Genomic DNA, 23,531 nt, shown 5'->3' with positions numbered 1-23,531 from the left:
ATTTACAAATGTGAAAAGAGACAAATAGAAAGGAAGTGTGGAAGGAAGTATAGACATTCAAACCTTAGTTCTTTTGGATTATTACTGTTTAGTGGTCATAACATTCAAGGTTGAAAAGGGTTAGCTTTTCACAGAGAATAAAGCACGATTTTTTTTTTCCTTATTGATTTGTTAAACAGACCTCATGCCACATCTAGCTACCACTTATATTAAAGAAAGGGAAAAATTAAAAGATCATTTGAAAAGACAAAGGTCATTTTATTGTAGCCTCTGGCTACACCTCTAAACCTCTGTAGTTTAGGTTACAACTGTATAAACTACAATCCCCAAAGTAAAACAGTTACTCTGTAGCAGCTGGCTAACTTTTAATCATAACTAAAGACTATTTTCCATAGCATTTAAAACAACACAGCTTTACTACATGATAAACACCCAGTTCTTGTGCATTATTGATTGTAACAAGAAATTAGTGGTATCTTTTGAAGAAAAAGAATAAATTAGTTTGTCACAAACAATATTTATATAGCCACTAAAGCTATTAAAATGTTTTAGTGCTTACACGTATTCCGTAACATTTACTTTTAGTATTTTTGGTACAGTGATGCACTAGCGCAGCCCAGCTACAACCTGTACCACAATCAATCAGAGAACGTTCTTCAGGAGCCCAGAGCTATCGCAAAGCTCCTGGAACGGCGCTGCCAATTCCAGCTACCAAGTGAAGATAACGCTGCCAGTAACATGAACAAAAGTCTTAAGACAAGTGATGATTCTCAGGAGGATTTAACAGCTCTATCATCATCATAAAGGTTCTTTTTTATGTGTTGACAACAGACGAAGCATCTGTAAGTCGAGTATTTCTGTGAAAAGTATCGCTGTATGTCTGACTTGAGACCTGAACACGGTGATTGTCAGACCACAGCATTTACAAAGAATCTGAGAGATCAAGAGAAGTTTTTACATTTAGGAACAAAAGTGGTCCTATTAAAATTGATAACTGGTGGTTGTTGCAGGCTTTTTTTCTTTAAGCAGGACATGAAGCATTTCTATGCAACCGCTACAAAAATACCTTTTATCAAAGTCATTTTGGAAAGTCGTTTTGGAAAAGCAAAGGATGAAAGTTGAATATATTTCAGTTCCCTCATCCAAGCACATGTGGGTATTCTTAAGCACTTTCGCAATTGGTTGTTGTGCAATAACTTGGCTAAAAAAGGATGGGAAGCGGTTGAAAGACCATTAATCTTGCAACTGAAGAACGAAAGGAGGAACAACTCTGCCAGGGCTTAAACTGTTGCTGCCTCTTCCCCCCAGAAGAAATAAGTAAGTGTGTCCTACAATCTTCATTTCTCCAAAAGACTCCAGCAGAATTCGGGAAAAGCCTGACAAGGACACCTGACTCCGCAGTTAGATCTCAGCTACAGACTCTATGCAGAAAGCTGTAAATCAAACCAGATGTCCCTAATGTTCATCAAAAGCTGACAAATCAGCGTCTCCTAAGACATGGCAGATGGTCTGCAGGGACTGCACCAAGTATATATTGCAAAATAGCGTAATGAAAGACAATTATATTATTCCTTGTATTGTTCAACTCTGAGAGCACAGGAAAAAATATTTTTTCAAGAGAGTAGCTTGAGAATATATTGAACAGAATAAACCCCAAAATTGCCAAAACCCATGAATGTAGCTATGTAATGATAAAAATTCTAGTAGGTTGTGAATATCATTTTAAATACCTATTGAACTTTTTAAAAGGAAAGTATTTGAGAAACTGGCCTTAGTATGGATGGGAATGAGTAATTATAATAAATTTTCATTAAATACAGAGAAATATAAAGTTTGATTAAAAATCAAAGATTACCTTGTTTATAGACCTTGTTTATAAAATACAAAAAAAAAAACCAGATCCAGCAGCTGGTGAAATATTCTAAAAGTAATGGTTTCAGAACAGAAATCACATTTTAAGAATAATAATTTTGTTTTCATACTTGCAAGCGAATTGTGTTTATATGGTACTTTAAGTTTTCTAGGACAGGAAGTTTATTCTTTTGCAGAGCTTAGGATCAAGAAGTTATTGAATTAATTAGAGCCCCAAATCTATAAAAACAGTAACTCAAACCAGCAGCGATACAGTTATGTTCCAGTAACACAGCTGAAGTGCAGAAACATGAATGACCATGTTTTAAACTTAAGGAGCTTTGCTTGTTCACATTGCAGGTTCCCAGAAGCAGATAATGTACCTTAATTGTGATTTATAAACTATCGAAAGAAAGGTACTTCAAGGATGAATTTTGCTGATTTAAGACATCTCTTACTCAATTCTTTGCCTGACATACTTACACAAGATTATCTGTCAGAACCCAAGCGTATGACTTGCAATTAAATAATTCCTTACAGGTTATTAGCCTCATGGGGTAACACAGAAAAATGGTTTAGCATTCCAGAAAAAGTAGAAAATTAGGAATAAACTTAAGCCAGGTCAATGTTTTGATATGTGAGTTACATGGGTAAGCAACAAAAATTCTTGTACGACTGCTATTATGGAGACCTGCCTGGTCACCTGGAAGGATTACAGTATCTGATCAGAAAGAATGGCATCCTTGGGAAAGAGTGAGGAGTGAAGCTTTAAAGCTTATGATAGTTAGGAAATGATAAATCAATGTCAAATAACCTGTAGATGATATAAAGGTAACTGTGAATACCGAGCTAAAGAAGAGGTTTGTGAAGGAGGAGAAAAAAGATTTTGCTTTTTTTTTTTGAGAACAGACTGTGCCTACCAGTATGCAGAGCCTATATGCAGAAGTTCTCTGCATTTCAGTTACCGAGCAAAACTATGCAAAACAAAGTTTAGCTTTATAGAAGAAACTTGCTTATTCTTTTTTAGTGGCTTGTATCAGGGCAGGTCTTTCAAATTTGTCAGTTGTATAAAGGGAAATAACTCTTCTTGCTTTTTCTACTGAATAAGCAGTAAGTAAGGAGAGAAGAGAAGACAGACGTGTAAAAGGGGGGAAGTGTGTCTGATCTGTCTACTGACCTCTTGAGAGAAGTCAGACTGAAGGGAGGAACAGCTCTAATTCCATCAGCTGGGATGCAACAGCAGAAGTGCAACTAGTTCTACCAACATGGGATTTGTGCTGAAGGAACAAGCAAGAGGAAACAAATCACATTCCAGTTTCTGTCACCAACTAACAAGTACACTAATGCTGTTACCACACCACCTCCTCATCACACTGCTGCTGAAAAGCAAGAAACTTCACTTAAAAAAAATGTAACAAGTTATTTCACATGACATACCAGGCAAAGAATGTATAAAGGCCCAAACTTCATCAACGGTCCATACTGAGGGGTCAGCCTGCACCACTGGTAACAAGTCAATGCTCTCTGGCATTTTCCTAATTCTTAGTTCCCTAAGTTCACGTTCTCTCTCTCTTTCACTCTGTCTTCGCAGACGGGTGGTCATGGCAGTTGGAACAGCATCTTCATGAGAAGCCATATCTTCTTCTGCAGATGGATAAGTAATTGGAAGCTGGAAAATGTAGTACAAATACACTACAGTATTATATTTTATTTGTAATTCACAAAACAATGCCATAGTTTTAAGCAAATATTCCACAGACCTGTCTAAGAAAATGATCTCGCGACGCCCCATCAGGGCCACTCGGTCGACGCCCGCGTCGCCCAAGACTTTGGCTATCTGATTTCCGATTCCAACGATTGGTCTTGTCTGATGTAAACAGCCCAAATTTCTTAGTGCAACTAAGGCTGTGCCTAAAGAAGTAAGATATATTCAATGATGCACTAATAGTTTTTTGGACTGAATTCAATCAAGTAACCATAAAATTACAGTGTTGTAGAAATGCTGCCTAATTAAAGACAACAACAGCTGCCGCAGAAATACAAGAGAGAGGTATCTTGAAGGCCATTTACTCAAACCCCTTGTCTTGATGCAAGATCTAGATCATCCCTAGAAGATGTCCGTCTTTCTCATTCTTAAAAATTTTCCATGATAGAAATACCTTTGCATTTTATCACATAGTCCAAACCCGCTTCTCTAAAATGCCCACTAAAAGCCTAAAGTCACATTTTATCTTCTGCTTCCATTTTCCCTACCTGGCTGATACCCAAATCAAGGGAGAATGGAGGCAAAAAATCCCAATTTAAGATTAAGTGGCCAAACTCCTTCTCAAGATTATTTCACTGGTATTGTCCCAACAAGCACTTAATCAAAAATACACATTCCCACTACTTGAAATGGGAATGTCTCACATGGGGGATTAAAACAGTAGCAGACATAAGAGAAAGATGGTCTCTAGGCACACCGATGGGGAAAAAAAAAAGAACTGTGGTGATTAGAAATGGGAAACTATTCCCCATTTCTAAAACACCTGGGATTAAATATAAATTTTCCAGCTGTAATGATGGAAAATGTTACATTCAGATGTCGACTACGAATTCTTCCTCTCTCAACCAAAACAAAAGTAACATACTAAACCCAAAGAGAAACAGAAATCAGCCATTTTCTTCTGCCACCCACGTACAAGCAAATGGCATCACCTAGTATTTTCAAGAACAGAGAAGTTTTAGAAAGCACTAAATTATTTATGTTTATGAATATTTCTATTTTACTCTATGCAAATAAAGAATTTTTACACTGTTACTAAAAGCATTTAAGAATGCTTTTTGTCTATGCAGCATTTCAATTATGCCCAGATAAATTCAGTGGGTTTTTTTCCCCTAGCATCACACAAAACTATAAGAAAGTCCACCTAGCCCAGCATTCTTTCTCCGACATTCCCCAACATCAAGGGGAAGACAACAGGAATATGAGAAATATATAACGATTTCTGGCCCATTAACCTCTGCACCAATTTCCAAACACTGCGCAACCCTTAACATATTTCTCTTCCATGATACCCATCGCCTTCCCATAAGCCCAACAGCATTCATGGCACCCTCTGGAAAGAGGTCCGCAATTTTACTGTAATTCCTTTTGTCTATCTTCTTGAAATATATTATCATCTACCATAGTCCTTTGTACCCATATACTCTACAAATTCAGGTAGCAGGCAGTCATGTTTTGCTCTTTCTTTATTTTCCAAGATTGGATACTATTTGGGTGCTATTCCATTAACCAGATAATGATAAGCAATAACTAGACAGAGTACCTTTTGGCACAGGATGTGGAGCAGAATCTTTTTGACCGTAGAAACTTATTAGAATATCCCATTTTTCCACAAAATTCACACTTCAGAAGTTCATTTTCAATTTCATCCAGTCCCTCTAAAGAAAGCAGTGAGGCATAAAGACGTCAGTTTCAGTAACACAAAATTACATTCAAATTTCTCATCTCAAGCAGGCAGGTAGAATATTTTAAAATATCTAACACATTTAATTAAAAACTTTGATTAACAGAAAATTATGCAAAGCTAAGCAAGTAATAGATTTCACTCTCTATGGAAAAGATCCTGAGCAAACCGAACCTTCAATTAAGTTATTAAATGAACTTAATCACCTTTTTTGTTAAATTTCAAGCCATCCATGAGCAAGTATTCCCTCAAACACAGCGAACAATTAAAAAGAAGTGCTACAGTCCTCATGAATTGCTTATAAAGAGTTCACTAAGAGAACCAGGCATTCCACAGTCTAAATTTGAGCTCTCCTCTAATGACTTAACGCATTAACCTTTTAAAATACTTTCTTTTAATAAGCAACTGCTACAACCAAAGAGACTTATGAAAGCAAGTAAAACATTGAATCTTATCTACGGAAAAGATAAGCTGCATATAAGGAAGAAAAGGATTATAGCATCTACCGATTTACAGGCTACTGTTACGGAATATTTTTCTGTTATTGGTGAGATCAGAAGGCACTTTTCCTGCTCGTTGTGAAGAACTCAAACACCAGCTGAGAGAAACGTCAGTGAAAGAAAAAGCAAAAAAGCCAAAAGAAGATAGTACAAGGCACCAAGGCAGCATACATGTCACGTGCTGAATACCTATGCTCTCTTCTGCTGGAAGCAGCATTTAGTGGGTAAAGCATGGTTTGTACGGTTTAGAATAATGCCACCATATCTGCAAACCAGCTTGCCTTCTGGCATGGAAAAAAACCCCTATCCCCATGCACCATCTGTGAAATACATCATAAGGAGCGAAGGAGTGAAACTGGCACAAACTGAAATCTAACATTTTGTGGTCATTCAGGTTAATTAAAACAACCACAAGCTGCGATCATGGGCAAAATACATTGCTCAAAAATTCAGAGAACTAAACAAACATACATTTCTCCCACATTTCTAATTTACCCGAGCCACTGTTTCATATACTTTGCCTTTTGCTATTCACCTTCTGCATTTATACTTTTCATTTTACATAATTAGTTGAAAAAATTGAAAACTAGCTTTTTGTTCTAAACTCTTTGTTAAGTTCTGATGCCAGCTACTGCAAATGCAGGTATCAAAGTTTAATTGAAAGATTTTAACTATGAATTCGTAAAACTCTGTTTACTCACTAAACTGCTTGCTAACACTAACTATTGTACTGACAAGGTAACAAAAACCCACTAGTGCAGAAAGAGCTGAAAATACTGAAAAGGGTATCTGAATAACATATGTGATGTATCAGGACTCAAAGGCATAACTGAAGCCAACAGCAGAGTCAGACTGAAAATTAATACCTTGCAGGTCTCCAACTTAATAAGCTGGTATAACACAGAAGTGAAAACTGGAAATTGGAAACATCCCAAATTTGACCAACCTTGCAACTGAAGTTAAATACCAGAGCTGCATCCTTCAAAGAAATCGCGCTCTCTCTAGGAAAAAGAACCCTCACTCCGAATCCAGGTCATGCTACGTGGGAAATAGTGACAACGGAGTGAAGCAAAAATTGGTGCTACGAGCCTTATGTGCTTCTACCGTACATGCAATCATACCCTGGTTTAGTACCAGAAAAATCTCCTTTGCTCAGCTTCTGGGTACGCGGATGTGTCTCAATGCTGGCTGGTTTCTACTAGCTCATCTAATGAGTAGTTGCAAATTGTGTACATAAACCTAACACCAGCTGTCAGGAACCGTAACTAAAAACAAAACCATGAATGTTTGAATAATTCCATAAAACAACAGACAAGTTGTCTGAGATCTGAGAAACAACATAGTGTTAATACTGAAGTGTTCTTCGGGAATGCTATCGAAAAGAAAACTGAATTAAGATCTACTGTAACAAATTAAGGGCAAAATAACTATTACAGAGCTTCAAATATTCTAGGAGATACACCAGACCACAAAATGTTTCTTTTGTTTGAAATATTTTGGGTGAAACAAGCTATTAAAAAAACCCACCTGTATTCTTGATCAATGAAGTTTATTTAATAGCAATTTACTAAACAATTTACTAAGCACAGTCATGAGTAAGAGATTTACAAGTCTCATTTTGTGTCTAGAAAGGTAGTATAACTCCATTGAGCTGTAAAATAACCAAAAAAAGTCAATTATTGTAAAAACAATTTACCAGATGACTTTTTTAAAAGCCTCTTGTGCTTGATGCTTTCATGTCACTGGACATCCCTCAAAGAACTCTTTAAATGGAAGCCCTCACTGAGAGACAATACCAAAAAAATAACAGCAATTTAAAATTAATTGAAACAAAGGTTTAGAAAACTTCCAGTCATGCTGTGACCCTCCACTATTAATATGCCAGATGCTTGCCTTCTAAAATTTAGTCTGCCATGCCTACATCAAGTTTTGTGAATAATAATGTATGGGCCTCAAATTACTTTACAGTAGAATATCATGTAATATATTTTTAAAATGGAGTCTGAAAAACCTGTTTCCTCGTTTTTATTTGCAGACAACTTAATTACAACATAATCAAAAGAAAGTTACAGCTACAAAGCAAATCACTTCAAATACCTGCCACTGCCTAAGCTAGGCTGTCACAGCAAATTGAGAAGGGCTCTGGACTATACTGAGATATACTAGTAAATGCAATCATATAATCAGCTATAATTTAGGAAATCCTGGTTTATGTTTTATTTTCAGGCACTGTTTCCGCAGTTTCTGACTTCCTTTTCCACAAATGCTGTATCAACATGTAGGAGGACTGCAACCCATCAATGCTTCCTTTCAGTGATGTGCTTCCAAGTTCAACCAGCTCCTACTAAAAATCAGTGCTAAAAGTAAAAATATGCTCTTAATTTCAAGCAGAGATACATATCCGCCTGAGTGGTAAAGTAAAACAGCCTTAAGCAAAAACGCCAACCATGCTTACTTTACTTCACTATCAACTAATGCTCTTCTTGAATTCAGAATGCTTTCTAAGGAAAGCTTTTGCCTTGCCTGCAATCCTTGACTTGTGTCTGACCCAATACACTTATAAGCGGGTAATGGCTACAAATCACTGCGGTAAAAAATAATGTAGCAGAATCTAGTAAACTAGAAGACTGAATTTTGAGCTAATTTGTTTGCGGAGGTACACAATGGATGCAGCCAACTTCCCTATTGCACTTCAGTACCATGCACCAAGGCGGAAACCACAGTAACTAACGAACTGGCATCGGGCTTGTCGTCTTGAAAGCTCTCATGAGAAAAGATATAGGGATGGACTGTCTTAATTAAGCGACAATTTTCAATGCTTGGAGTGGAAAGTAGCTGAGCACAGCCATGGTGACACACTGCCCTGACTTCTTCCAGCCACTTCCCAGATGCAGACCTGCGGCAGCAGCAGGCACTGTATTTGTCCCTTCTTACCCTGCTCACGACAGTCTTGACAGAAAAGAGGGAAAAGAACTATTTTAAGAGAATGAAACTAAGAGTTGCATTAAGACAAATTTAAACAGATCACCAAAACCAGCTCCTGTGCAATCGCTCAAGCTGTGCAAGAGAAAATCCAAAGGTGGCTGAAAAATTCTGGACTTTCAAATCTTGGATGAATATATACAATGAGTTCCGGGCCAGGCCATGGTTTAATTGCCATTTCATAATGCTCATGAGGCTACCTACGTTTGGGCTTGAACAGTAATAGCGGTGTAACACAACCAAAATAGTTCATTGCTGAGTTCTGAAAAACCCATGATGATGATTATATCGGGTACTACATGGAGAACTCAATTTAGCTCATGAGTCGAGCCAGAGACCGCTGTATTCTAAGCAGGACAAGTGCATAGTTTCTTGACTTTCGTGTCCATCTAAAGCAACAGCTGTCATGATGCGTAGCTAGTAAAGATAATTTGAAAATAGTTTCTATTAGAGATAGTGTAAAGACTGGAGAGAGATTCCAGGAGTACAGACAAGATTGATTCTGTAATACACACGGAACTGAAGGGGGGAAAAAATGGATATTTAAACAAAAACTACAAACCTTCTGCAATCATATCCTCTATCTCTGTGTCCGAGGAGTTGTCTGCATGTTTTGTATTCTGCAAGTCTGATTCAACACACACAACGCTCATAATTTGACCCTCCACGAGCAATCTTTTTTCTGCAGGCTGCTCTACCAGCAAAGATGAACGACTTACCTATTGCAATAAAAGCAAAGCAACAGTGATTAAGAGAACAATGAATAACTGAAAACATATTTGCAATTTAGCAGTTGTACCTGAGACTAGAATCAGTTTCTATTCTGTACCAATGAATCATTATTATATAGTGCCAAAGCTCTAAATACCATTTCTCAAACAAATACAGAGACTCAACTCCTGCTCTGCAGAGTTTGCAATTACGTTTAATAAAGGAAGAAACGCATTATATGTAGAGAGATGAAGGAATGGGAAAACGAGAGACACTGAATTAGTTAATAAGGCAGGCCCATAGGTTTTAAACTGTCCATTTGTGGATTTAAATTTTCAACAGTAATCCTTACTAGACACAGTACTAATCACATCAAGCTCAGTAAGGGGCTTGGCCAGTGCTTTAAACAATAAAATTTTAACCTTTTAGAATTTTAACACAGACTCATCTCAGAGGTTTAAATTAAAGTATGTAGGAGACAGACAAACGTAAAAAGAAGTTATTGGCAAACGGTAAAATCACTCCCTGTAGTTCTCTCTGGATATAGCCTGTCTACTCTACTGTGTCTCTGTTTTCATTTAAGTACCTTGTCATTCAGTGATGCTGGCAAGCCAAACAGTAGCATGAATTCCGATTATGTACGTAAGACAATACAAACAGTATTTAAGTATACTGAATGCTGTAGGAAACAGGTTACCAATCAGTGGAAAAAAGGTCAAAAGCAACATTTGAAAAATTATTCAAGACCTAAATAGCTACTAGCCACAAATAACATCACCCTTAAAAACAGCTTGTTTTAAAAACTAGTAGTAAAAAAATTCCTTGTGACTCTTACACTTACAGGGAACGGCTCTAACCCCTCCTGAATCACAAAACCTTCAATAACATGGGTCAGGATCTGTGGTTTAACAATAGCTTGTGGAGGTTTATTTTCTAGGCTAGGAATGCTATTGGGCATTGATGTGCTGTTGCTCCTTGTTGTTGCTGCTGGGAGCAAAAGAGGTGGTGGTGGAATAGAGGCATGTGAAGGGTCAGATGGAGATTTAATTACTGAGGCACTGACTGATGATGTCACTGAAGGTAGTCCCCCATGTTCTGAAAAAAAAATAACAAAGTACGTTATGTTTTTATCACTTATAACCAACTGTTAGCTCAGAATTTCAGAACTAAGAGGTGATAAACACGCCCATCTCTGCACTCATTATCCTGTAACACAACCTTTTTCCTATGGTTTATAGATTTTACCTTCAAAACAAGACGGTTTTCCTTTACAGACTATTCCACAAACAAACAGTTCTCACATAAACATTTTCCTTTACTCAGCACCTGCTAGCTATAAACATAGTTGGACATTAATTACCTACACAAATCACAAATCCGTAAGTCAAAAGCAGAAACCAGTATTTTCAAACATTGGATCCTCGAGACTGAGCAGCTGACGTATTTCTAACGAAAGAATTCATTTTCAGGGATGCTTTGAGCCGCAATAAGCTGCAGGGTCACAAGTATATACAACATCAAGCCACTAAGCATCACTAAGCACCCAGTTACCTGCATAAAATATATATATACACACACATGTATATCTATAGAGAGAGTTTATATTTGTGTATTTAGCACATTGGGGAAGTTACTTTAGTTTGCAGGACAACAATTTATACAGGCATGTATATCTTCCACTGAAGAAGAAAAGTGTTCACTGGTAGCATTTGCATTAGAACAGCTCCTTACTGTGGCATATAAAAAAAAAGGTGCCAAAAAGAATCATATAGCGTAGTCAACCATTCTGACAGCAACTTCTGATTGCTGACCCCGATTCTGTAACATCAATCTTCACACCAGATCAGTCAGCATATTGTGCCCATATCACACAGCTATCACTTAAAAGATTAATTGGAAATTGACAATCCTGTTAAGATTTTAGTATAAAAGTATATGCCAAAGAGCTCAAACAAGCATTTTCCATGCTATATGTTATCCAAATATATATACACGCTACACCTTTGGGACTGAACCATTTGTTCTACCACATGGATTTCTATTATATTTTATACAGTTTCCTTTACTTAAAAAATGATAGCACTAAATTATAAAAAAGATCAAAATCATAGATTTTTATTTTAAAACACGAATAACGAGTAGAAGTTTCTAAGCAGAACAGCTACCTTAGTTTGACGTTTGTTCTCACCTGACAAAGGATCTTCTGAATTAAGTGCCTCTCCGTTCCCCAAGGGTATGGCTGGTGGAGACAAAGTGGGTGGTGTAGGTGTTCTAGCCATATGGACACAATCGGAATCCTCGGGCATCTCTTCTTCACATACATTCTCCACTTGATAAATCTGCATCCAACAAACTATTGCTTTAGAGAGATTTCCATTCTATCTTAATACCTTAAAAGAGTTGCATAAATACAGTTTTTAAAACAAATTACCAGTTAAAATGTTAAAGTATGCTAATCTAATAAAATACTTTCCAAATCCTAATAAAATAGTTTCCAAACTGCCTACAAAACAATGAACTCTGGGGACATCACAATGTCTATCACAGCGAAATTACAGTATTTTGTTACAAATAGCAACATATAAAGAGGCACAGTTCTATCCAACAGGCCAGAGAACTTGACTTTTTCTACGTCTTATCTTTATAGTTTACTGTATTTTTATTTAAGCACACATTTGTAGCTATTTAAACACTTCTGCAAAATGCAAGCTTTATAACAAAATGACAAGTCTGCAAATTGTTCTCTATCTTATACTGCAGTGTAATCAAATCAAGTATTTCAGAAGAGTACACCAAGACTATCAAGCATTAGTGGTTATCAGATATTATAAGGTATTTTCCTCAAAAGTATTAAAGTAAATTTACATGAATTACTGACAGCCAGTTCAGCAAATTAGGATGTAGAACACCACCTTGTCAAAAGCAAACCTGGCTTCTACTCTTTTGCCCAGTTTCTACATGAAGTATCAGAGAGTTGAGATTATCATTACCCTCTTAATATAAATTAAACAGCACACCTTCTTCCTTAACCTGTTGTTAACCTGAAAAAAGCCTACAAAAGCTGTTGATTCTTTTGCTCACATTAGTCTCATCAGCACGTTGCCACTAAAGCCTGGCAATGCCATCTTAAGTGTCAGCATTATATGCGTATTGTTTTATTTCACTGTACATGGTTTTGGCTCAGCATGAGCGAAGCTGAAACCTTCAGTTACAAACTGCTGACGTCTGAGACTAACACTGAACTAAATTAAAATGGCAGCGATGGGGAACACCAAGACAGCATCAAAAATTCCCATATTATGAAGAGGATCTTTTCAATGTTAGTACAAAATTAATTACCCAGAACTCTATTATCTGAATAATCTGCTACACACCTTCGTATCTAGTATAGAGATGATTGTCCTAACTCAGAATTTCAATTGCCTGTATTATATTTGCACTAACATAAAGAGGTAAAAGCTTACAGTCCATATGGTGTATTTATCAAAATTTATTTTGATGTAAGCATTGACATATATTTACTTGCTTTTTTTAACTTTAGATATGCTGCAATTTCATTAGGAGGCAAGATTTTAGGTCAAAAAGTTGCACTCTCATAATTCTTGGTTGATATCATTGACTGATGATCCATTGCAAAAAGCCAAAAAAAAATCAGAGGAAAATGTCTATTGTTTTCTTAAAACTCATTTCTGTAATCAGTAGTTTTCTTCTGGTGCTCTGTCTACCACCTGGTTTAGCTCCCTCTGAAGTCAATGGGCCAGATTTAGGGAAGCTGAGGATAAAGAATAAAGGGCTGTAATACTACCACTTACCACTGGAGTTTCAATTGGTACCGACGGCTGCACTTGAAGATTCACTGCAACAGTCTGTGGAGGTGGAAGAGTCTGAAATGGCAGCTGGACTAAAGCTTCTGCAGCAGGAAGTTCTTCCTCAGAAACCAAAGTGTTTTGAACCAAAACCTGGCCCTGGGACAGAATTTCAGGCTGCACTTGTAAAGACTGCACAGACTGCAACGGCAGCTGTTGAATCTGGGTTGAGGATGCTGACAGCTGAGGAGGAGCTGCAAGAGGGATAGGTGTGGACTGCAAGGCTGGATATTGCTGGTGTGGTGTTGAGGACACGATCTGTTGGCCTGAGGAAACCAAGCTGGGCTGATCTACTGAGCCTATATGTACAGCAGGGGAAGATGGAAGTGGAAGATGCGATGGAAGATTAAGTGGCTGTGCAATTGGTCGAACTGGATTGGTAGAAGTCTGCTGAGGAGCAGTCTGCTCTGGCTGAAGAGCTGTTGGCACAAGGGAGTTTGCCTGTGACTGAATAAGTGCTTGAGGGTGAATAATTATTGTGGGTGATTGACTAGGGGAGTGAGAAGGTGGAGGAGATACCACTACTGACTGCTGAGCTGACTGGGATGGAGTAGGAGACAGCGTTAGAGGCGGAGGATGGATGTGAATAGGTGAGCAATGAGACTGGACACTGCTGGGAGCTGGAGGAAGACCATGGCTTGGGAGTGGTAGACAGTGCTGTGACGGAGGGGGTTCCTGACCCGAAGGAGTCTGAAGTGCAATTGGCTGGACTTGCTGCTGCTGTTGCAGTATCAGCTGATGATGGGAAATCTTTGGAGGTGGTGAATGAAGCGGGATCTGCTGATGTTTTACTAGAGAATGAGGTTGCAATGGAGAATATGAAGCTGTGAGGGGGGGAAAAAAGTGACAATTAGTATTTATTTCTTTAAGTCCAGAGAACATTATAAAAATATTAAAAGAAAGGAAGTTTTTACTTTAAAGTAAGACTAGCACAATTTTGTCAACCCTTTGGATCTATGTTTAGAAATATCTTCTTTGACAGCATATAGTACACAAGAACAATTTATTAGTGGAATATACATCAATTTCCAAAGCCAAATGCAGCAATGAATAAGGGAACATACCCATGCTTTTTACATATATATATATTGATATATATACAGGTACTTCCTATATAAAAGTATCTAAACTTATCTTTTTGGGGCTATTTCTAAGATTATTGCTGAAAAACCCTTTGCTTATTTAAGAATTACATGCAACTTTAAATGGATTTAACTTTTGCTTTGAAACAGACTGGAATGGAAGAGATAACATGTCACAATCAAGAGGATTTATTGATAACTGCTAAGTTGAAGTTTAGGTAAAACAATTTTAAGAGACTAAACAAAATTCCAAGAGCTCAGTAGGAATTAAAACCTTTCCAAGTATGTGCCTGAACTTGAACACACAGACTGAAAGGTATGAATCTAAGAATAGTGCAGCTTCCAGAGATAACACATCACCTTTAAGTGAACCAGTGACTCGCTAGTAATTCCTTACAGCGCACACACATATTTTCCTCCACATGCAAACAACTTCTTGCTTTGTCTTTTCCACTTGAGAAACAACTCATTTATGTTGTCTTTTTTGTTTATTCTGCTAGTGAAGATGGAATTTTTCCTTACAGAAGTGTGTTCTAAGAGCATCAGGGCTCAATACCTCAAGAACGTCTGCCTCACAGTCTTACTCCTTCTCTAAAAGCTGCCATTAAGCCAAGCTAAATTCCACATAATTCAGACCAATTATCCAGACTACCCTTACTCTTTCAAAATAAAGAAGCTAAAATGCAAATACATTACATGCAATGTAAATGCCTATCTAACCAACTGCATGCTTATTTTGATTTATCTCTTGATACGAAATACTAAGACTCTGGGGCACTATTACCTATGGATTTATAGAAGTACTTGATATAAGAACATTCTGATGACACTGATAAGACAGAAAAAAAAAAAAAGCCAAACAACCCAGCAAAATAGATTTTGATGACGGTAAGAGGTTTGAGGTGGTTTCAAACCATGTATTGCTTCCCAGAGATTGGGGATGACATGTCCTGACCGTAAGCATACAGACAGACCAGTGATGAGAATCATGCTTGTATTACGATTTAAAAACAGTGCTGTATCACACTCCTGAAGTCCTGTGTAACATCCAATATCAACAAATAAGTAAATTTACTATTAACATTAAACTCTCTCATATGGAATATTTAAGAGAATCCAATCAAAGAGCACTGGACTCTGACAAAGCCGTAACATACAAATTAACTTTAATTAAAATAACTTTCTTATATCTCCATTTTCATCCTACCTGGTGTTATTAAGTGATGTATGCTTGATGTCCGTGTGACTGGAGTACTCCGACACTCTGGAGTTGGGCTCTCGCCTTTTCTATTGCTTTCTGAGGGATCTGGTTGGCTGCCCTTGGAACTGGTTACAGGTTTATTAGGGCAGAGAGACAACGACTGAGTTTGACTGCTGCTCTTTGGTGGGCCATTCTGTGAACTTGACAATACACCCAACTTCTGACTGCGCAATGTCAAGTTCTGAACCTGGGAAATGAACAAAACGTGAAAAAAACCAAACCATATAAACATCTGTGCCAAATATCTAGGCAAAAATAGCAAAAGAATAATGTTATGTAGTGCTTCTCATCCCATGTGATCAAAATACATGAGAAGTTAAAAATCTGCATATCAAAGTATCTTTTAAGACACAGAATTTAGAGAAGTATAAACATTAATTTGAATTTAAACTTGCATTTTTTTCTCTTTTATTGTGCTTTCAAAGTGAATGACACAAAGCATCTTAAGCAAATGCAATTTTTTTTTATACTGCCGTTGCAGAAGTGCAGTGGTCTGTAAGTATGTTTGCAGACACTAACATAAACCAGAGCCCTGGGTAGTCAATGGGATCAGAATCTGCTGTATGTTATCCATGTCTTAACAAACCCGAGCCCTTTATTTCTACAGCAATATTAATGTAGCTTTTCATCATGACACTTCCAATGTCACATGAAACAAAAGGGTTGCCTTCTGAAATGTAAATCAGTTGGTGATTATTTTCACTAACGTCTGTTATACCACAGCCAGATTCTGTGAATAATGATGCCACCTTTCCAATCCTACATCCTGAGCCAGCATTTTATTTTCAAGGATAAAGACTACCCTTGTAGCACTAATTTACATCATACTTTACATAATCCCTTCCACATTGAACAGTTAGTACTCGTGTGATGAACAGCTAGTTGACATTTTACTGTTTGGTGTGTTACCACAGGATGCATTCAGATCCTGTTCTGAAGATAACAGTATTTGTTTCCTTATTGGCGTGCAGGAGGCATTTACCGCAATCCGATCTCTGTGAGTACAAATCAACCTTCAGCACACCTGAACAGATAAGGTAACACATCTGAGACATCCAGCTCATACATGAGGGGGACGCATGTGAAAAGAAAAAAGTATAAAAGCAGAAGGGAAGAAGAGTAAGTAGGAGAGAAGTGTTAGTTCACCTAACAGGCCATGTTAGGTGTGCCATTGAGACACCGCTAATCATTGATGAACTTCTGAGTTTCTCTGGTACTTCTACATGGAAGATGATACTGTGAGATCACTATATTTTACTTTCACAAACATCTTGGCTAAGTGTAATATACACATCTATGTACACACACTTCTTATTAATTGGCATTGCCTACTTGCTCGGGTTGGCTAATATGGTAAACAAAGACATTTCTCTAAGCCCAGCTGACTGAAACCCCAAGGACATATTTGTCACATGGTAAAAAAAAAATAAAATGTTCCAGTGTTAAAGCTTTTCCATTGCCTCACTGACTATGGATGAAACTGGACCTTTGCAATGTCATTGCTGCTATAGAAACTACCAGACAACCAAGGTTAACAACATCTGGCAATAGGGCAGTACTGAACATTGGGAGGGGAGAAGAACGGTTTGACAGGGTCACCACAGCAGCTCATCTGACTGAATAACGCTCTATGGCCTGGGGCGAGATTCTACTGTCCCTCTGCAATGATGTCTCAGGAAGTTACCGAGTCAGGCAGACTTCTGCAAAGTAGGCCTCTAAAACCCTACGGTACAGAAGGGACAAGACTGTAAAGTCATACGCTTTACCTTGAACATAAAAGACAAAGATACAAATGCAAAAATAGCTGCTAGCCCATCCAGTAACCTCTCTGCATTTTACAACTTGCTCTGCAGAATCTGGAGGAAAGGCAGGCAGCTGTGGTAAAGGATAATGAGGCACGATAACTCCACCACTGAAGGGGCAGTCTGTGTTTTCAATGAAGGCTCAACTGATGAACTTAACATTGTGAGCTTGCCCAACAACATCCTTCATAAGCACACATCTGGATTCTAGCAAGCTCCGGCCCCCTCAGATACGTACTGGAAAAGCAAAGGGAAAGCAAGCTTCAATGATTCACCACTTATCACTGTTCTCAGAACAGTGACATATCTCTAAGGTCTTCACATCGTCAAAAAGGAAGCAGACTCCGATGAGACTTCATCATAAGTAAATTAACTTTTTTCTTTGGTTGTTCAATTTGCACAGAAAGAGTTCTCCGAAAAACTGAGAGGCACTGCAAATAAATACAGGCACCAAGCAAGTAAAGGTTCTACTCATGAAGTGAAAAGCTAAAAGCTCTTTTGGATCTGCGAGCAACAAATCACAGAAGAACAGCTACTAATAAGCTATTACATATGATCAGTTCCTCAGATGATCTCTACAGAGGATTAATAAAAGAGAAGACAAACCAGGTTCTAGGAAAACATCACTCTTGTCTAGTGATATGTCCAATCAAAATGCCTGCAAATAAGGAGAAAAGCCTATAGATAAACAGATGTCTGGGCAAATAAAACAACTGGTATGAGATTATTATGTTTCTGTGAGAGGCTAACAGCTTATGCTAATCAAGATGCTTTAACAGTCACTCTTGAAGACAAGAAGTCCAAACGAAGACAACTACCTGAACCTGTTTGGGTGTTTTTGAAGGGGATGCTCCCCAAAGATATGTGTGAAGATACCGTATGTGACCTAATAAACTCAATCATGACAAACCTACGTAGTGACACACACACTCTAATGACAGACTCTGACTTTGTTTCTGCAGTTAAGAGGAATCTATTCAACATGGGAAGCAAAAGGTCAACTGAAATTTTGGAAGCAATGGCAGGAAGGCTTTACCATGCCCTTTTATTAGGACCCAGTAATAAAAGCCTTGGTCTTACAGTCGAGCCTATCGTATACCGAAAGCACGGTTCCCATTAGACTCTCAGTCTCATAGCATGCCGTTTGCTTTGCTGGAAACACAAATGAAAGGGAAAGAGCTCAACATGTGCTGAGAAAGCAACTGAAAACATACTTACAGGAAGAGTTGCAAAGCTGTATTCAAGTCAAACTGAAAGCAAAGCTCCAGAAAAGGCTAAAACAAGTTAGGAACACCGTCAAGAAAAGAGCACTAATTCAACAAAGTCAGTGGCAGAAGATCTCACTTTGACTGCATTCAGACTGATACAAGAACATTTATTACAACGGACAAACAATAGCAAAGACTAGTAACTCCCAACACCTGCATACCACTCACAAGAAACTTCTGGAAAAGCCTGGGAAGAGACAAGTTTTCAAATCATTAGCAATAGCTCATAGCTCAAGTAATAGTCCTCAACAGCTTGATTCTCAAAAGGAAGACATAACAATTCTCTCAGCCATCATTCAGAAGTTCTTACACAAAGCTGGCTTCAATATGAACAACAGTTCAGTGAAACACATGGAAGCTCTAGTAAATACAATGAAAACAAGTTTCATCTAAACATCTGTTGATCAATTCCATAGTATGGCTCAAACAATAAAAATTATCGACCATCTTGTACTGTCTGTGATGAAACTACATCCACTCGTGGCCAAAGGAAACACTGCAGGCTGAGTAGCAAGCACTACTCATGAGATGAATACAATTGGTACAGTGCTGCAAACTCTAATAAAGAACAAAATTATTGAGCACACCGACACATGTGCCCTACTGAGGCAGAGGCAATAATACGACTTCTGTAAAGGAGAGGCAGTGACTCACAAGTCTATTGGAATCTTCTGAAGGGGTCAACAAACATAAGGTCAGAGAACATTCAACTGGTATAATTTGCTTGGATTTCTGAAAGATTTCTAAATGAGGTCTGTTTACCAAAGGCTTTTAAAGAAATTGCTAAGCTAGAAGAGAAGATCTTTCACGAGAGCATAAATTCGTTAGATAAGTGTTTACTTTTCAGAGCAGAAGACTATGACAAATATGTTCTGTATATATTTGTGCTGTGCCATATGTTTTTTCCAGATGATATACAAATATGTTGAGCAGTGAAAAGGTGATACAAGTTCAGCTGCTAACATGAAGTTATTTGAAGTGATAAAGATGACAGCTAAATATGAAGACCTGAAATGTCATATCCAGGATCCCAATTTTACATATAATACGATCACCTCTAAATGTATGATGATGGTAAACAGAAGACACTGAAGTTATACATAACCAGTACCCATTAGCAGTTTTTATAAGCAAGTAAAACTTAAGCACAATGTTTCCTTACATCTCAGTTTTGGCACGCTCTACTGGACATACCTTTAAAAAATTTCCACAAGCTCACCTGAGTAGCTGCAGACTGACAGGAAGATGAGGAAGATGATGAGACAACAGGAATGTCAGACTGGACAGCAGCCACAGTGGTTGCAGGAGTAAAAATAAGCTGTTAAGCAAGAAAAAAACACCTGGTAAAAGACTGAAACTTTGAAAATGTGTGGAAAAAACCTCCAATATTTAAAGAGAGATGCATAAGTTATGTGTAGCGATGTAGAGCTTTTTTCTTTTCAGATGAACTTACTCAAAGAATATCTTTCTCTCATATATGCACACACGTATCATTCTTCATACAAGCACTTTAAAGAGAACTTTTCCTCTAATATTACAAATTAGTGAAACAGAGGTAAAAAACATCAAGAGAGCAGCCCAGCATCTACAATGCTACAGAAACAGAACTTAGAAGATCTTATCTGTCAAAATGTTATTTAACAAGCAGAGTTGTTATACCAACTTTACCTAGGCTAATTAAGTTTCATAACGAGAACAGGTATCATACAACCAACCTGAAATTACCAACTTCCAGCATACCTAACTGCCATTAATTTCTTTATAGGCAATATAGCAAAGACAAGCTTTATGGAAGGCTTTGAAGAAAGATCATTAGTCAGTCTTCCACATTTTTAAAGAGATCTCAAATGTCAGGAGTGTCTTTTGCTTTACTTATTAAACCGTCTTTATCTCAACCCACGAGTTCTCTTTTTTACACTTCTGATTATCTCCCCGATCCCACCGGGGGGGAGTGAGCGAGTGGCTGCGTGGTGCTTAGTTGCTGCCTGGGGTTAAATCACAACACCAGTGCATTGGAAAACAACACAGACTCCAGTATGCCCTTCTACATAGCCAGTAAAGACAGGTGCTCTTTTTCTATTTTTCCCATGTTTGATCAATTTAATAATTCTAGTAGGACCAGGTTAAAAACACTGAAGCAAACTTCACCAGGGAACTAATTTACAGCAATCCTTTTATTTCTGATGTTCACAGTGTTTCAGAAAACTCATATTCACAAATTAGTGACTAAATTTTCAGTGCTATCTGAAACTAAAGAAAAACATTCATAAATAATTTATAGACACAAAATAAAACCTGAAATGGTTAAGATTTATTGGAGGGGTCGGGGAGGGGACGACAATGGATGGACCAAAACCAAGCTTAAGACCTGTAATCAAAACTTACCATTTGAGCTCGTAGATACATTTGAGCCTGGCTTGCACTCAGGGTCGGAGAGGTGCTCCCCAGCAACATAGTCTGTTGGGTGATACTGCTGCTGGTGGTGTTGGAGGTCTGTGAACGGCTTATTATCTGTGCAGGTGTAGGAGAGGTGGAGAGGTTAATCTAAGGAAACAAAAATATTGCTTCTGTCATGGAAATTCATTCATCCTAGGGTCTAAAGCCAGAAAGCCTTTGACAAAAATGGCAGGGGCAGTTGAAATTTCTGAACTGTAAAGATACCAAAAATATATTGAGCCAATCATCACACAACTGGATTCTGGCAAGATTATACATTTTCATTCTTAGACTGCAAGCAACCGTTTAGCAGTAAATAACAATAAGCAGTTACAAGTATAAACAATGATATTATGACGTCTGAAAAATATACCTCATAGAAATACACATTTACAGGACATGTAGCATGAGCTTGACATACGTTAAGAAAAAATATCTGATTTTTAATATTTAAGCATCTATAAATGTTTATATTATCTGACTGGACTGATACCTTCTGTTACAGTTGTTCTACAACCTGATCAGGACATTTGTTTGTGCCACCATATATGGACTTTGAATCCTCATTACACATACGCACATTTAAAAATGACTGGAGACTAAAACTTTCTACAATTTCACATGAAATGCTCCTCAACAATTGCTCTTTAGCATCTTCTCAAACAAAAGCTGTTGTGGTTTTAGTTTGCCTTTTTTTTCTCCTAACCAATCGAACAGAGTTAAGTGCCCAGCTCTTTTTCATCACTTACTCAAAAGATTTCCTTGAAAAATCCCAGCCCAATTATTCTGTTAGTTTAACATCAGACATCTTTAAAGACTTCCCCTCCAAAATTTAATGAATGAATGATTTTACTTCTAACAACTGTAAGCCAAAGCAATGCTATGAGAGCTTAAAAAAATATACAGTTAAACCACTGAAGCTATGCACTGAAGTCATGAACAGCTTGAGGGCATGATTAATAAGCAGGATGTCTGCAGGACTAACAAAGTCCTACTTGAGACAACTGTAGAACTGTACATAAAAGACTGTGCAAATTACATATCTGAAGATGCCACTTAAAGAAATACAGCATGAACTGAACACAGAGCTGCTAACAACTGAAGCCTGAGCACATGCCTAGACTATGGATAAAGTTATTGAAAGTGCATAAAAGATGCATGATAAAAGATGATAATCAATAAAAGAATGAATGCTATAAACATTTAATCAGTTTCATATATACACATGTAAGCATTGACTTGGATTCTTTAGATTTGGTGCTCTTTCATTACGGATCACAGTTATGATTTTAACCTACAATAGTGCCCTGAATAAAGAAACTGATGTGAAAAATCCAATAAGAAATCATTATAAAAGATGAAAGCTCAGGGAGTGACTCCTGCAGCGGTCTGAACAGTCACTAGCACTTGTGGAGTGAGCAGCTGCCCCTCAGAGCACCAAGAGTGGGCTGGGACTGGGGAAGCCTCCAATGCTGGCCAGCAATGACGGCAGCTGGCAGCATGCATCAGCATCGCTGGCAGGTGCTGGAAGCGCAGCCAACATTTATGAGAGTCGTCATACTTCTATTTACTGTTTCACTAATACTAACTTTAACCATACAAATTTAAATACTAAAATCTTTCCTGGTTTTCCAAGTAGTTAAATAATAACCAAGAGGGGTTGAGAATGGATGGAGGGCTTTGTTCAGTTACGTACCGAGGTCTGCGACATGCTTGACTGCTGAGTGACACTCCCAGTGGGGGAAGTACATTGCCTCCCACCTGACAGGCTTGCCTAAATAGCAAGAATATGTGTCAAATATTGAAACCAAAAAGTGTTTAAGTGATGTTCATATTATTGCATAAACCATCAGAAATATCCCTCTCTACCATTACCTTTTCTCTGAGTTAACAGTAAAAATGCTTTACTCAGTGGAATTAGTTTTCAGCAAAGTGCACTCTGCACTACGGAATGCTATCTGCAAGGTGCTAAAAGCCTTGAATTCCTACCCAATTTCAGGCACACAGGCTCTTGCAGATCAAGACTTGAACAAAAGCTATCAGAGGTAAAGTCTATCAAACTGTTAATGATGGAGCTAACTGATCAGCTCACTACCTATGGTGCTCAGAGCCGTTAATGTGACATCATTAAAAACTGACATTATTAAAACTCACATAATAATTTTTATTATGTTTATAATCCTCTAAAAATAAAGCAAACTTTATAAATGCTGTAAAGAACACCCTTATATTCTAAAATGATAATTTATGTATGCACATCTAAGTGTCTGTAATTGTACGCTATTCTGCCCTTCAGATGAATACAGGGATGGTGATTTAGATT

General features: G+C 37.7%; 1 protein-coding gene across 12 annotated transcripts in view; it reads right to left on the bottom strand.

Annotated features, from left to right (window-relative positions):
- The window catches only part of PHC3 (polyhomeotic homolog 3), a 38,869-nt gene that overhangs the window by 9,961 nt on the left and 5,377 nt on the right, over positions 1-23,531 (bottom strand). For 2 of the 12 annotated variants that reach the window (XM_074591051.1, XM_074591056.1), the window contains 11 exons: positions 22,905-22,982; positions 21,158-21,316; positions 19,992-20,090; positions 15,649-15,889; positions 13,306-14,183; positions 11,682-11,832; positions 10,335-10,588; positions 9,345-9,501; positions 5,160-5,274; positions 3,612-3,762; positions 3,289-3,520 (listed from right to left, as the gene is read on the bottom strand). In XM_074591051.1, coding sequence (XP_074447152.1) covers positions 3,289-3,520; positions 3,612-3,762; positions 5,160-5,274; positions 9,345-9,501; positions 10,335-10,588; positions 11,682-11,832; positions 13,306-14,183; positions 15,649-15,889; positions 19,992-20,090; positions 21,158-21,316; positions 22,905-22,982 — 2,515 coding nt within the window. Of the gene's footprint in view, positions 1-3,040; positions 3,129-3,288; positions 3,544-3,611; positions 3,763-5,159; positions 5,275-9,344; positions 9,502-10,334; positions 10,589-11,681; positions 11,833-13,305; positions 14,184-15,648; positions 15,890-19,991; positions 20,091-21,157; positions 21,317-22,904; positions 22,983-23,531 lie in introns of those variants that run through there. The other 10 variants (XM_074591052.1, XM_074591057.1, XM_074591053.1 and 7 more) reach the window with 7 other exon arrangements.

Source organism: Larus michahellis, chromosome 6 (assembly GCF_964199755.1).
Source record: "Larus michahellis chromosome 6, bLarMic1.1, whole genome shotgun sequence".
Taxonomy (NCBI): Eukaryota; Metazoa; Chordata; class Aves; order Charadriiformes; family Laridae; genus Larus; species Larus michahellis.
Note: the sequence above shows the minus strand (reverse complement) of the source record. Positions and strands in the feature narration are given on the sequence as shown.